The 15,204-nt window shown below is 31.6% G+C and overlaps 1 protein-coding gene across 1 annotated transcript; it reads right to left on the bottom strand.

Moving 5' to 3' along the window:
* Positions 1–1,692: 1,692 nt before the first annotated feature.
* On the bottom strand, positions 1,693–3,981 carry LOC127073903 (uncharacterized). The gene is made up of 4 exons (XM_051015150.1): positions 3,474–3,981; positions 3,305–3,385; positions 2,380–2,519; positions 1,693–2,282 (listed from the first exon to the last, which is right to left on the bottom strand). Exons 1-4 carry the CDS (start codon positions 3,795–3,797, stop codon positions 2,033–2,035), a joined length of 795 nt encoding a protein of 264 aa, XP_050871107.1. The 5' UTR covers positions 3,798–3,981; the 3' UTR covers positions 1,693–2,032.
* Between the last annotated feature and the right edge of the window lie 11,223 nt (positions 3,982–15,204).

Below are 15,204 nucleotides of genomic sequence, written 5' to 3'. Positions count from 1 at the left end.
GTTTTGAGTTGTCCTCTTTGTATTAAAGGTTGAGTACCCTTTGTACTCCTCGTAATGGAATCTTGTTTATAAAAAAAAGATGATAAATAACTAGCACACGAGATCATAAGGAACAAACTCAAAACACGAACACAAGAAGAACCATACAAATGCAAAGATGAAAATGGGTGAAGAGAAAATGGTATGACCTCAAGTTAGTGCACTCAAATAGTCATATAGGAAGGGAAATCAATGCAGAAGGAAGATGAATCTTATTTAGTTCATTACCATCCAGAGAAAGAGAAGAAAATAATATGGATTCTACTTAGGAGAATGTAGATGGTCAAATTTCTTTTTGTGTCATTGAAAACATGATGTTGAAAAGGCGCAAAATGAGTGAAAATATTTGGCGATGGTATGTTGTAGATGATGTGTGCATGTAGATGATGTGTGCATGCGCAATAAGAACTCTAGAATTCTAGAGAGAATGATGCATGCTAGTTTTTAAATGATATGAATGATTTTTGAAAAAGCACACTTGTTTTTTGAGAAGCAAAAGTTTAGCAACAAACAAACACATTAAGAAAACTAACTCTAAAAATTCACAAATTAAAACCATATCAGATCCAACATCACATGTAATCTCAAATTTAGACATTTGAATACAAAATGAAATAAATAAAAACAGGTCCAACATCTAATAAAAGAGATGAAATCTGGTATGCAAAATTGAAAGAGATGTGCAACATTTGTTTCTGAGTTTTACTTGATAAAATAAACAAAGAACCTGATAAGAAATAAAAAAAAAGGTGTAACTTAGTTGGTAAACGATCGATGCTAAACACTAAGATCAATGATTTGATTCCTCCATGTGCATAAATTTTGGTTATAGGCATTATAATTCACTAATTTCACAATTTCTATAAAATTAGAACTATGAATATTAAAAATAATAATATAAATAAAATGTCAAAAATTAAATATAATAAATAATAAAATTAAATATATTTTTTAATTATTTGAAAAAATTAAGTGACACAGCACCACGTATACACTTTCATGTCATTCCAACATAAGTTGAAGTATCAACTATACAAATATGAATGAGAGTTAAAAAACCAAAACCAAGAAATATGAAATATAGGGATCAAAGATTTTTTTTTAAAGGAGACTAAAAAATTTTAAAAAGTCAAATTAGAAGACTAAAAATGCTTTAAGTCAAAATTTATTTTAAAAATTGTGTATTAATTTATTAAAAATTTATAATTAATATTTTCATTGTTTTTTTTAACACAAACTTTATTTTTGTAATTTTTTTAACATATATCCTTAAAACACAAATTAAAATGACTCAATAATTAATACCATATTATTGGGGCTTCTGAACTCAACCTAAATCAATCAAAGCTAATCATTAGAACTAATAAACACATCAATTTCTAATTTTACTATACTATTTTAGAAAGAGACAACTTCTCTACCCATCGGTTAGGTAATATATCTTCAACCAATCACAAAATACCATTTAATTTTAATATATTTAATTATTTATTAAATAATATAATTTTTTTAAAAAGTTATTTTAGTGTAACATTATCCAACTTTTTGAATTAGGTAAACACAAATTCACCTACCATATTTGATATTCCTAACAAGTTGCTAACTTAAACAACAAGAATTCACCTATTCTACATATTTGTTAATGTTAGTTAATGTCAGTCATAATAACAAAATTTCATATTCAACCGGGCAAAATTAGTATGTTACTTACAATATGCTTTAGTCGAACAACTTACAAGTACATTATGATACAAATCAAAAGTCTAACTTCTACATTGAGTCACACTTTGCATCAAATTACATCTAACATGTTATATTTATTATACATGTACTGAAAAATTCAGGTTCAATTCCAAAAATAATTGTACTACATCACATATGCCCGGTGAGTTATATAAGCTACTTGCGGCAAGATTCTAGATAACCGTGTAAGTTTGTAACTAGATTGCATTGGCAAAAATATGAGTATATATGTCAGGGGATAAACATTCTGTTAAAGTGGAATTTGATTAGAATCAGGATCTTTTGGGTACATGGACACTATACACAATCCATAAGGTAGAAAGAAATATATAGCTAAGAACACAAGAACACCAAGATCAGCTTCTTCTCCAACCGCTGGACGGCGCGGATTGATCCAGTAGATCTGAATTATACACCATAAGCAGTATAAAGAAGCTATGGATACCATAAGTAGCATTGACTGGTATGACTTTTTCCTTATTGAATTTGAGGAACTTGCTCTGCAAGGCAATGAAGGAGAAAAAAAACCGTGTCAGAACCATGTTATTTCTACAATACAGCTTGATATTTAACATGGAAAGTTGCAATAACAAACACCTGTTCAGATAGAGGAATCCACCAATTAAGCAAGCACATAAGAAGCTCACTACAACAACTGCATCCGGGTTAACTGGTGCTCGACTTTGCCACCAGCCAGTGCTCAAAATCCAAGTGTACATGGTTGTTTTCCCATTCTCCTATAAGGTTTAATTTAAGGGTTATAAAAACATGACTACAACATTTGGCTTTGACACCCTTAGATGACTTGCAAACTAGTAAAACTTAGTTTCATTCGCAGTTTGTTGCCTTAGTTTCCATTAAAATAAAAGCCAATGACAGTATACTGTAAAATCTAGGTATGCATAACTTCAAAATCTACTGCTTTTTACTTCAAAATTTAGACTATGAAAAAAGAAGAGGACAAGAACATAAAAGATATATCAACCTTATGCAACAAGAATCTCAAAAGGAATCATATTGAAAGATGTAATCATTGAAAATTAACCAATTAACTATCAACAAATTGTAACAAACTAACTACACCCTAACCAAACTAATATCCTGTAATACATCTCCATTCAAATATTTAAACAACATTTCAACATATTCTTCAGTATTATTCATTTTCAGTTAAATTAATTTGCAATGGTTGGTTCAATATAGTCGAATGACAACCCCTCAAACTAGGTTACCATATTTACTTGCATGTTATACACATTTTAATAAGGTTAACAATGTTAAAATTTGAAGGTGACCCTCATTGAGAGATGGAATTTAAGAGAATAACCAATGTGGAAACAATTTGACATATCCTAGTTGACAAAATTGGATATAATAAACAATATATGCATGCATGTATATATTAATTATCTCCATAAATACTTGAAACCACTTTAGCAACTATTTTAGGCAGATTTCCCTAATTGGTATAATAAATCAGCTAATTCATAGAAACAAACACAAATCGGTTGGAAAATAATACCTCAAAGAGATGATCTAGAAAGAAATGAGTAAAAGAGCCGGCGGAAATCAAGAAAAAACACTGCATCTTTGTAAGAGGCACCTGCAATATACAATATCAAATTATTGATTATTATAATTAATACTAATAAATGAAGAGATTATGAAGAAAGAAAACTTGAGGGAATCACCTTGGAAAGAGAAGAATCAAGAAGGTGTGAATGAAGAAGAAAAGAGGAAATCTTAGAGTAAAGAAAACAGAGAGGAATTCCTAAGATAAGGATGTAATAGAAGGGATGGTGGATGAGATCGGCTACGGCGGAGGCTACGGTTGCAGCAGCTGGACTGCCAAGAAGAGAGGCAAGCCATTCGGAGAAGGAGCCAATATCAGGTCCAAAGAAGGAGTTGATGGTGTAGGTGAGTGTGTGGTGTGGGCTAAATCTTCCGTTAGAGATGGCGGTTAGACCCAAGCCCGAGCCCATGGCGTACATCAGGTGAGGACCAGGGCCTGGCATAGTAACAAACTTTCTTTTTCAGTTTCAATTCTGAACCAATCTAGAAGAAGATAGATAACTAACTGTGCTGTGATGTACTGTGCCAGTCTTGAAAGGGTAAAGTGTGTGAGAGAGAGTAAAGCTATTCTAACTCTGTTTAGTTATCATGTTTAATTGCGATTACCGCCACCGGTTTGAGTTAGGTACTTAACTAACTCTCTAACACGCATTGATTAAGTTATAACAACTGACACTATTTTTTGTTTAATGTTCTAGTAAACACGCACATCTTTTAAGTTATAAGTTAAAAATACACTTTATTTTCTTAATTTCGCCTATTTTTTACTATAAAAATTGTAAAAGGTCAATTTATATGAAAATATATTTAGAATATTAACGTATTCAAAAATAAAATTAGAAGGATTAAAACTAAAAAAATAAAAATAGAATCATCAAAGTTGTAATTAAATATATTTTTTTATAAAAAAAAAGTGGTTATTAAAACGTCATAAAAATAGAAAAAAAAATTGTCTCAATGGATTTAAAACCCAAAACTATATTAATTAATAAATAAAATTGGTGAGAAAGAAAATATAGTTTTGCCGCTTGTATGTTACAAAGTTCAGGAGTAAGGTAGTTTATCGGCGTCTCATCTTGTATTGACCACTCAGAGCACCTCGAAGGAGTAAAAGTATTTCAAGAAAGTATTCCTGAAAATGTATTTTCTCCAATGGCTTGAAGGCTCAAGAGGCATTGTGATTCAGCGACTTCGTCAATAGTTATGGAAGTGGCGAAGTATGCGGGAAAGTTCGAGGGCACGATTGCTTACTCCAATTGAGATTTCTATGCATTGGATGAAGGATATAAGATAGACCATTTTGTGTTCGGTTTTAGAAGGGAGATCAAATTTCTGGTAGTTCCTGGATTCAAAACCCATTGGGAAAAATAAACATTTAATTTTTTTATTAAAAAAATGCCTAATGTGACCCTTATCTCTACAACAATGACAAATAGCTTTACATGAAACACTTCTTCTATTTCTCCTAGTGACATGGGGTTTTTCCTTAAAAACCTTTCCTCTTTCACTTGAAGAACTAGACCAAGTATTAGATAGTGTGGCAGCATGTGTTAATTGTCCCTTAAAAGTTTCAATTTTAATTTTTAAAATTGGACATTCAACACATTCCACAACTTCTATCTTTTCAGCTAAAATATATAAATTAATACAATATTTTTTCATAAGAGATGTATGAGCTTCCTTTAAATAATCTAAAGCACGATTAAGACTTTTTATCTCATGTTCAAGTGTATCAATAATTTTTTTTTGGAGAGAAATTTTCTTAAACGTTTTAATGGAATCAGCATACATGTCATTGAATGCATTAGACAATTCACTATAAATATACTCATTTTCAGAATCAGAATTATATACCTTTTAAGTTCCACTTCTCTTTCGTGCCATCAAGCAAAAGTTGACACACTCATCATCTGAACTCGAGCAGGAATCGGAGGAGGATCTCTCTACCTCTTCTTCCCATAGATGTAGGCTCTACGATCTTTGGAAAAGTTTCCCTTCGTCTTGTAGAAAGCCTTATCTTTTCTTTTATGATGTTTGGTGAGATTTGGACATGTAGTTCTATAGTGTCCCAAATTACCACATTCATATCATGTGATCTCAACATCTTCTTTCTTGTGATCCTTCTTTGGTGGATAAGTATTTCTGAAATTCACTAGACCTTTGTCGGTATGCTTGAGCTTGTTTCTCTTAAGATATCTATTGTAGCGTCTGACGAATAAACTCATTTCTTCCTTTTTGGAAACTTCTTTGTCAAAATCGTCACTTTCTTCCTTTGAATTCTTCGCTTTAGAAAATGAAGCTTTCAAAAAAAGATCTCATTTCTCTACTTTCTCTTTCTCTTTTTTATAGCTTTACTTCGCTATCGGCGAGTCACTTCAGCTCATTTCCATGCTCGACTAACTTCCCAAATAGTTTTGTAATATCCAAAGTACCATGCTCATTTGTTTCTTTTATTGTGGTGACTTTTGGTTGTCACTCCCTGCACATGGATCTCAATATTTTGTTAGTACAATCTTTGTTGGAAAAGGTTTTACCTAAGTCTCGCAATTTGTTGATTAAATGGAGGAACAATTTGCATGGAGTCCACTGATTCTTCGGGTTCCATACGAAATAGTTCAAACTCCTATGTAAACATATTTATTTTAGAATCCTTGACGTCCTTCATTCCCTCATAGAGAGTTTGAAGAGTATTCCACATACATTTAGCACTCGTATGATGTGAAATCGAATAGAACACTTTAGCACTTAATGCTGAAATAATTATGTTCCTCGCTTTCAAATCATATGAAGTCTTTTTTGTTTCATCATCAGTCCAATCTTTTGGATGTTTAACAAAGTCATTATCGACCTTGGAAATATATGGTCCATTGGTGACGATACACCACATATTTTTGTCAACCGATAACAAGTGTACATACATGATCGATTTCCAATATGTATAATTTTCGCCTTTGAAAACGGGTGCTATATTATACGCTCCCTTAGGATCGTTATCTTCTGACATATTCACAAACTTTTGGATGTTTATTAGACACAGTTAAAATACCAGCTTGATGCCAATTGTTAGGTGTGAATCTGAAAGTAGAAAAACGATCTAGAGGGGGTGAATATATACCTAAATTAAAAAATGCAACCACCATTTTCCAAAATCAGAGTGTAAAATGAGTTGCGAACGGAAGGTTTGAAGCATAACTGAAAATTATACAGTTGAATATGATCAAGCTAACATAGTTTGTTTCACAAATATCCATGATTATAAAGATGAAATACTTAATATGAATTGATTCAATTGTGTAGTCACAAAAAGTGTACACAATTGATTCAATGTGTGGAATCCTAAATTCAATTCGTTCTCAGATTTATCAATCATAATACTAATTTGACTAGTTGTCCAATTCCAACAAAACCTAAAGCTTTATGTAATTACTTTAATTGCATCATTCCATATTGATGTGGGCTTCATACTTCAACAATAAACTTGGGTTGTAAGGTAATACATGATTGATGTGAAGGATGGTTTTGTTTTTCTCAATTGTGTTTACATTATCTCTTCTCTTATGCACATGATAACCTTCTTGATCAACTATAGTTGAAGATTGAAATTTCTTTGGGTAATAATTGGAACGTTTCTCATCTTTCATGCATGGTGAAATTCGATTTGCCAAACCACAAGGGCCACGAACCATGTGTTTTTTAACCAAATTGTACAAATTTAGGTCCTTTAAAAGATCGGGCACTCCAACACTAATGATCTTGTCAATATCTTTAAGTTTTGGATATTTGTTAGAAGGATGCAAAAAGATCAAAATATGTGCATGTGGCAACCCTTTGTTTTGAAACTCAATGGTGTACATATCTAGAAAAGAATAAGAAAATAATAAGTTAGTCTTATCATCAATTGAATGTAGGAAAAGTAAAATGGAAAAAGAAGAACTTACATGCAAGCATTTTGCCTAACACATCCTTTTTGGTTAAATCTCATAGCAATTGCTCAAACTTAATTTTAAATATTCTTGAAATCACATATGGTATCTTGTGGTTTCAAATGAAAAGGTCCAAGTAATCTTTGTATCTCAGGCCAATTTGGATTGCAAGTAAATGTTATAAACAAATCATGAAACCCCATTTTACTACAAATAGGCATCCCATCATAGTACAATTGATCTATAAACCTAAGAACACCAATATAGGATGAAGGTTATTGCCTTCGTCCTATGTTGGTGTTCGTGCTTGAACCTGATGTTTGACTTTGATCATCTTCTTCATTTAGACCTTTGTACTTGGATACCCGTAGATTTGGTTGATTTTCACGAATCCATTGTAATCTTTCTGACTCTAACTTTGTGTAACCATCAATCAAAAAATGTTAAAATAGTCTTCGTGACGATAACAGAGTTTTTGCTTCATTTGATTTCTTTTGAATCCGAAATGACAATCATTCTCTTATTGTAAGTTTATTTCTCTTGTTGTCTTGGAAGATTTCTAAGTCTATATGAGTTATGTTAGGCCTATAACCACCTTCACCATACAGAAAAATCAATATAAGCCAAGTAACTTGCATGAAGCTCATTAATTCTCTGTAGTTGTCCTCCTTTTTGTATGCATGATTATATCTCTCATTTCTACTATGTCAACATCACAAACGATTAGAGCATCAACTTCTGATACTGTTGGTTGATTATATATTCTTCCATCAGTGGATCTATCATAAATTAGTCTCAATTTCAAGTTTGAGTATTTCCATTAGATAACCATTGTCTGGCATATGAAAACTTTTTGCATGAGTGTCATGTTCATAAAGCATATAAGACAATTGAAGTATGAAATGAATATTGAAAGTAGAGCGTTTATATAAAAAAATGCAAGGAATTATGGAAGAAAGATATTTCACTTAGTGATTGGTAAAACATCTTTCAATCCACAAATGCATACAAAATTGGCTCCAAGGGACGTGTTAGATGCCTTACATTGTGGACAACCCTCGTAATACCATCCAAACTTTGAAGCTTTGAATCTTTTGGTGGTACTAACGGTAGTTCCAAAACAATCTTGTATTGAAATTGTATTAAGTCAATCAAATTCACTAACATTGTGAAAGTGAGCCACGAGAAGTGAACAAGATATAATGACAGTTATTTACCTTTCCATTTTCATTGATTTCGTGAATTGCCTTTACTTCAATTAAGTTAGTCCAAGTCTTGTCAGTTGATTTCATGCACGAGTCAGAAGTTTAGGAGTGAATTTGAGATGGGGAACATGATAATTGAATTGATCCTAATATGCATATAATATAAAAATTAAAATTCAGTTTCAAGTCAATGCATATGAATATTTTTGAATTCTAAATATGAGCATCAATATAACGCAACATGTCATGTGATACTTTGATTTAAAAGTGTGAATTTGAGGTTGGTCTAAGTTTATGTGGAGTATAAATCCATTCCAAACATTAGAAAGACTCGGTAAACCATATGATATACCATATGTAGAGGCATAATTAGATATATCAAAAATCAGAAAACATTGTAAAAGAGTGGTAAATGATTAATATAAAGTTGCAAACCTGTATTTTTCTTACATCATGCATGTGTTAGAATATTAATTAAGTTATAACAACTGACACTATTTTTTGTTTTATGCTCTAGTAAATACACACATCTTTTAATTATAAGTTAAAAATGCCTTCTTTTTTTTTAATTTCGCCTTTAATTTCTTTTCTATAAGAATTGTTAAAGGTCAATTTATATGGAAATATATTTAGAATATGACATATAAAAAATAAAATTAGAGGGATTAAAACAAAAAAAAAATATAAAAATAAGATTACCAAAGTTGTAATTAAGTTTTTTTTATAAATAATTTGGATATTAAAACATCATAAAATAGAAAAAAAATTAATATCTCGATGGACTTTAAACCCAAAACTTTAGCTTTGGTCTTGCATGAGCACCTTACTTATAACATAGGATTAAATGCATTTTTGGTCCCTTTATTTTTGCGTTTTAAATAATTGGTCTCCCTATTATAAAATCAGCGATTTTAATCTCTTAATATTGATGGTTTTTTGGTTTTTGTAGTCCCTATCCAGTTTTGCATAGATGACAATGATGATTAGAATAAAAAAAATATTTTTAATTATCTGTCATTGATGACTAGGATATTTTAATATTTAATAATATTTTTAACTAATTTAATCTTTTTAATAATTTTTAAAGAATAATAATTTAAATTGATATTTAATTAATTAAAATTTTGGAAAATTATCTAGGACCTAAAGCCCATTTCATTACAAGATATATTTAACTCTCAAAGGTCCACTTTTCATTCCAACCCACTTATGCAATACACTATATTTGATCAAGCTTTATAAACATTTTCATAATACAAGAAGAAAACGATGTGGAACTTTGCAAATGCTTTACTGCAACTCAAATATGGTCACATTCAACTCCATAATAGATGTATGTTAACAGATTCCAGCTTTGGAGTGTGGAGTTCATGGTTCTTATTGAGTATCCTAATGAACAATCATCTACAGTTCTTATTGATGGTGCTTTTTCAGAATAAGCCGGGGGAGGACCAGATCTTGAAGATGTTTCAGCAACCTGCTTCTGAAAAAGTTGGACATGTAAAGAACCTTAGGAGGGGACAACAAGACCTACACTGCATATTTTGGCTCTTCCAGAAAATGCATGAGCGGCACATTAAACCAAATGTTATCACATTTTTAGCCATTTTGAATGCGTCCAGGTAAAATAATTTGAAATTTGTTCTTTCTATTATGTTGAATTATATATAACCAATCTCAAACTATATAATTTGATCGATTTTGATGCAGTCGCTGCAATTCATATGATGATGATGCAAAGGTTTTAGACACGTTGCGTTTGTTTGATAGTCAGGTGTACGGTGTGGTTCATGATTGGTTGCTCAATATGCATATGACTTTATTGCAAGGCTCTGAACTTCCTAAGATTGTGAAGTAACACCTAAATTTTGTATTGTTTTCATTTGATTGGATTAATGAGGAGATTAAAGGTTTAATCATAATTTAAATATATTTTACAACATATTAACTAGTTGGGGAAAACACGGCAAAGTGGTGGGCGAAGGAACTTTGAAGCGAACTATTGAAACACTTCTTAACAGAATGGGATATCCTTTTAGATTCGCTGAGCATAATATGGGAAGACTTACATCTTTTGGAGATCTGGTGGCTACTTGGCTAAGACAACTTGATGTTATCAATATGCTCGGCCTTTACGATGTCTTTACTCATTCTTAACCTGCTGGTCCACCAACATGGTTATCCAGCTTCTGGCTAGTAGATGTTGCAGTAAAGCATTTATAAAGTTCCACATCGTTTTCTTCTTGTATTATGGAAATGTTTATAAAGCTTTGATCAAATATAGTGTATTTCATAAGTGGGTTGGAATGGAAGTGGATCTTTGAGAGTTAAATATATCTTGCAATGAAATGGACTTTAGGTCCTACTTAATTTTCCAAATTTTTAATTAATTAAATATTAATTTAAATTATTAATTCTTTAAAAAATTATTAAAAATATTAAGTTAGTTAAAAATATTATTAAATATTAAAATATCCTAGTCATCAATGACAGGTAATTAAAAATAATTTTTTATTTTAATCATCATTGCCACATATGGAAAACGGGAAGAGGACTATAAAAATCCAATGACCATCAAAATTAAGGGACTAAAATCGTTGATTTTGTAATAGGGGGACAAAGTGTTTAAAACGCCCAAACAAGGGGGGACCAAAAGTGCATTTAAGCCTATATATATATATATATATATATATATATATATATATATATATATATATATATATATATATATATATATATATATATATATATATATATATATATATATATAATTGGTGAGGAAGAAAAGGTAATTTTGTAGCTCGTATGCTAAGCGAGGTGGTGTACTCGTGTCTCATCTTGTATTGACCACTTAGAGCACCTCAAAGGAGTAACCATATTTTAAGGAAGTATTTCTGAAAACGTATTTTCTCTAATGGCTTGAAGGCTCAAGAGGCATTGAGATTCAGCGACTTTGTCAAGAGTTATGGAAGTAGCGGAGTATGCGAGAAAGTTCGAGGGCATGACTGCTTACTCCAATTGAGATTTCTATGCACTGGATGAAAGATATAAGATAGACCATTTTGTGTTCAGTTTTATGAGGGAGATCAGATTTATGGTAGTTCCTAGGTTCAAAACCCATTGGGAAAAACAAACATTAATTTTTTTTTAAATGATGTATAATTTGACCCTTATCTCCACAATAATGACAAATAGCTTTTCATGAAACACTTATTCTATTTCTCCTAGTGACATGGTTTTTTTTCTTCTTAAAAACCTTTCCTCTTTCACTTGAAGAACTAGAACAAGTATTAAATAGTGTGGCAGCATATACTAATTGTCCCTTAAGAGTTTCAATTTCAATTTTTAAAATTGGACATTCTATAACTTCTATCTTTTCAGCTAAAGTATATGAAACAATACAACGCTCTTCCATAAGAGATGTATAAGCTTCCTTTAAATAATCTAAAGCACGATTAAGATTTTTAATCTTATGTTCAAGTGTATCAATAATTTCTTTTTGGGGAGCAATTTTCTTAAACGTTTTAATGGAATCAACATACATGTCATTGAATGCATTAGACAATTCACTATAAGTATACCCATTTCCAGAATCAAAATTATATACCTTTTAAGTTCCTCTTTTCTTTCATGCCATCAAGAAAAAGTTGACACACTCATCAGCTGAGTTCAAGCAGGAATCAAAGGAGGAGCTCTCTACCTCTTCTTCCCATGCGATGTAGGCTCTACGACCTTTGGAAGATTTTTCCATCTTGTAGAAAGCCCTGTCTTTGCTTTTATGATGTTTGATGAGATTTGGACAAGTAATTCTATAATGTTTCAATTTACCACATTCATAGAATTTGATCTCAACATCTTCTTTCTTGTGATGCTTCTTTAGTGGATGAGTATTTCTGAAATTCACTAGACCTTTGTCGGTATGTTTGGGCTTGTTTCTCTTAAGATATCTGTTATAGCGTATGACGAATAAACTCATTTCTTCCTTTTTGGAAACTTCTTCGTCAGAATCATCACTTTCTTCCTTTGAATTCTTCTCTTTAGAAAATGAAGCTTTAAAAGAAAGATCTCATTTCTCTACCTTCCCTTTCTCTTTTTTTCGAATTTACTTCGCTATCAGCGAGTCGTTTCATCTAATTCTCATGCTCGGCCAACTTTCCAAATAGTTTTGTAATGTCTAAAGTACTAAGATCATTTGTTTCTTTTATTGCAGTGACTTTTGGTTGTCACTCCCTGCACATGGATCTCAATATTTTGTTAGTACAATCTTTGTTGGAAAATGTTTTACGTAAGCCTCACAGTTTGTTGATTAAATAGAGGAATCTAGTTTGCATGGAGTCCACGGAGTCTCCGGGTTCCATATGAAATAGTTCAAACTCGTCTGTAAACATATTTATTTTAGAATCCTTGACGTCCTCCATTCTCTCATAGAGAGTTTGGAGAGAATCCCACATACATTTAGCACTCGTATGATGTGAAATCGAATAGAGAACTTTAACACTTAATGCTGAAATAATTATGTTCCTTGCTCTCAAATCATATGAAGCCTTTTTTGTTTCATCATTGGTCCAATCTTTTGGATGTTTAACAACGTCATTATCGACCTTGGGAATATATGGTCCCTCGGTGACGATACACCACAGATTTTTGTCAACCGATAACAAGTGTACATACATGATTGATTTCCAATATGTATGATTTTTGCCTTTGAAAATTGGTGCTCTATTATATGATCCCTTAAGATCTTTATCTTCCGACATATTCACAAACTTTTGGATGTTGATTAGACACAATCAAAAGACCAGCTTGATTCCAACTGTTGGGTATGAATCTGGAAATAGAAAAATGGTCTATAGGGGGGGTGAATAGACCCGAATTAAAAAATGCAACCACCATTTTCCAAAATCAGAGTGTTTTCAAAAATGAGTTGCGAGCGGAAGGTTGGAAGCGAAAATGAAAATTATACAGTTGAATATGATTAAGCTAGCACATTTCATTTCAAAAATATCCAAGATTATAAAGATGAAATACTTAGTATGAATTGATTCAATTTGTGTAGTCATAAGAAGTGTACATAATTGATTCAATGTGTGGAATCCTAAATTCAATTTGTTCTCATATTTATTAATCACAATACTAGCTCGACTAGTTGCCCAATTCCAACAAAACCTAAAACTTTATGTAATTACTTTAATTGCGTCATTCCATGTTGATGTAGGCTTCATACTTCAACAATAAACTTGGGTTGTGAGGTACTACATGACCGATGTGATGGATGATTTCGTTTTTCTCAATTGTGTTTACATTATCTCTTCTTCTATGCACAAGGTAACCTTCTTGATCAACTATATTTGAAGATTGAAATTTATTTGGGTAATACTTGGAACACTTTCCATCTTTCATGCATGGCTAAATTTGATTTGCCAAACCACATGGGCCATAAACCATATGAATTTTAACCAAATTGTACAAATTTGGGTCCTTCAAAAGATCGGTCACTTAAGCACTAATGATCCTGTCAATATCTTCAAGTTTTGGATATTTGTTAGAAGGATGCAAAAAGATCAAAATATGTGAATGTGGCAACCCTCTCTTTTTAAACTCAATGGTGTACATAGCTAGAAACGAATAAGAAAATAGTAAGTTTCTCTTATCATCAATTGAATGTAGGAAAAGTAAAATGGAAAAAAGAAGAACTTACATGCAAGCATTTTTCCTAACACATCCTTTTTGGTTAAATCTCATAGAAATTGATCAAACTTAATTTTAAATATTCTTGAAATCACATATGGTATATCTTGTGGTTTCAAATGAAAAGGTCTAAGTAATCTTTGTACCTCATCCCGATTTGGATTACAAGTAAATGTTATAAACAAATCATGAAACCCTATTTTACTACAAATAGCCATCCCATCATAATGCAATTTATTTATAAACCTAAGAACACCAACATAAGACAAAGGCAATATCACTCTTTTCCATGTGTTGGAACCTGGTGTTTGGCTTTGATCATCTTCTTCATTTAGACTTTTGTACTTGGACACCCGTAGCTTTGGTTGATTTTCACGGATCCATTGTAATCTTTCTGACTCTAACATTGTGTAACCATCAACCAAAAAATGTTGGAATAGTCTTCGTGACGATAACCAAGTTTTTGCTTCATTTGACTTGTTTTGAATCCGAAATGACAGCCATTTTCTTATTGTAGGTATATTTCTCTTGTTGTCTTGGAAGATGTCTAAGTCTTTATGAGCTATGTTAGGCCTATAACCACCTTCACCATTATACAGAAAAATCAATGGATACTGATAAACCAAGTAACTTGCATGGAGCTCATTAATTCTCTGTAGTTGCCCTCCTTTTTGTATGCATGATTATATCTCTCATTTCTATAGTGTCAACATCACCAACAATTAAAGCATCAAATTTTTATACGGTTGGTTGCTTATATATTTTTCCATCAGTGGATCTATCATAAATTAGTCTCAATTTCAAGTTTTGAGTATTTCCATTAGATAACCATTGTCTGGACACGTGAAAACTTTTTGCATGAGTTTTATGTTCATAAAGCATATCAGACAATTGAAGTATGAAATGAATATTGAAAGTAGAGCAGTTATATAAATAAAAATGCAAGGAAGTATGGAAGAAAGATATCTCACTTAGTGATTGGTACGACATCTTCAAGTCCACAAATGCATTCAAAATTGGCTCCAAGGGATTGT

The sequence above is a fragment of the Lathyrus oleraceus genome, chromosome 4, assembly GCF_024323335.1.
Source record: "Lathyrus oleraceus cultivar Zhongwan6 chromosome 4, CAAS_Psat_ZW6_1.0, whole genome shotgun sequence".
NCBI lineage: Eukaryota > Viridiplantae > Streptophyta > Magnoliopsida > Fabales > Fabaceae > Lathyrus > Lathyrus oleraceus.
This window is presented reverse-complemented; position numbering and strand designations above follow the sequence as displayed.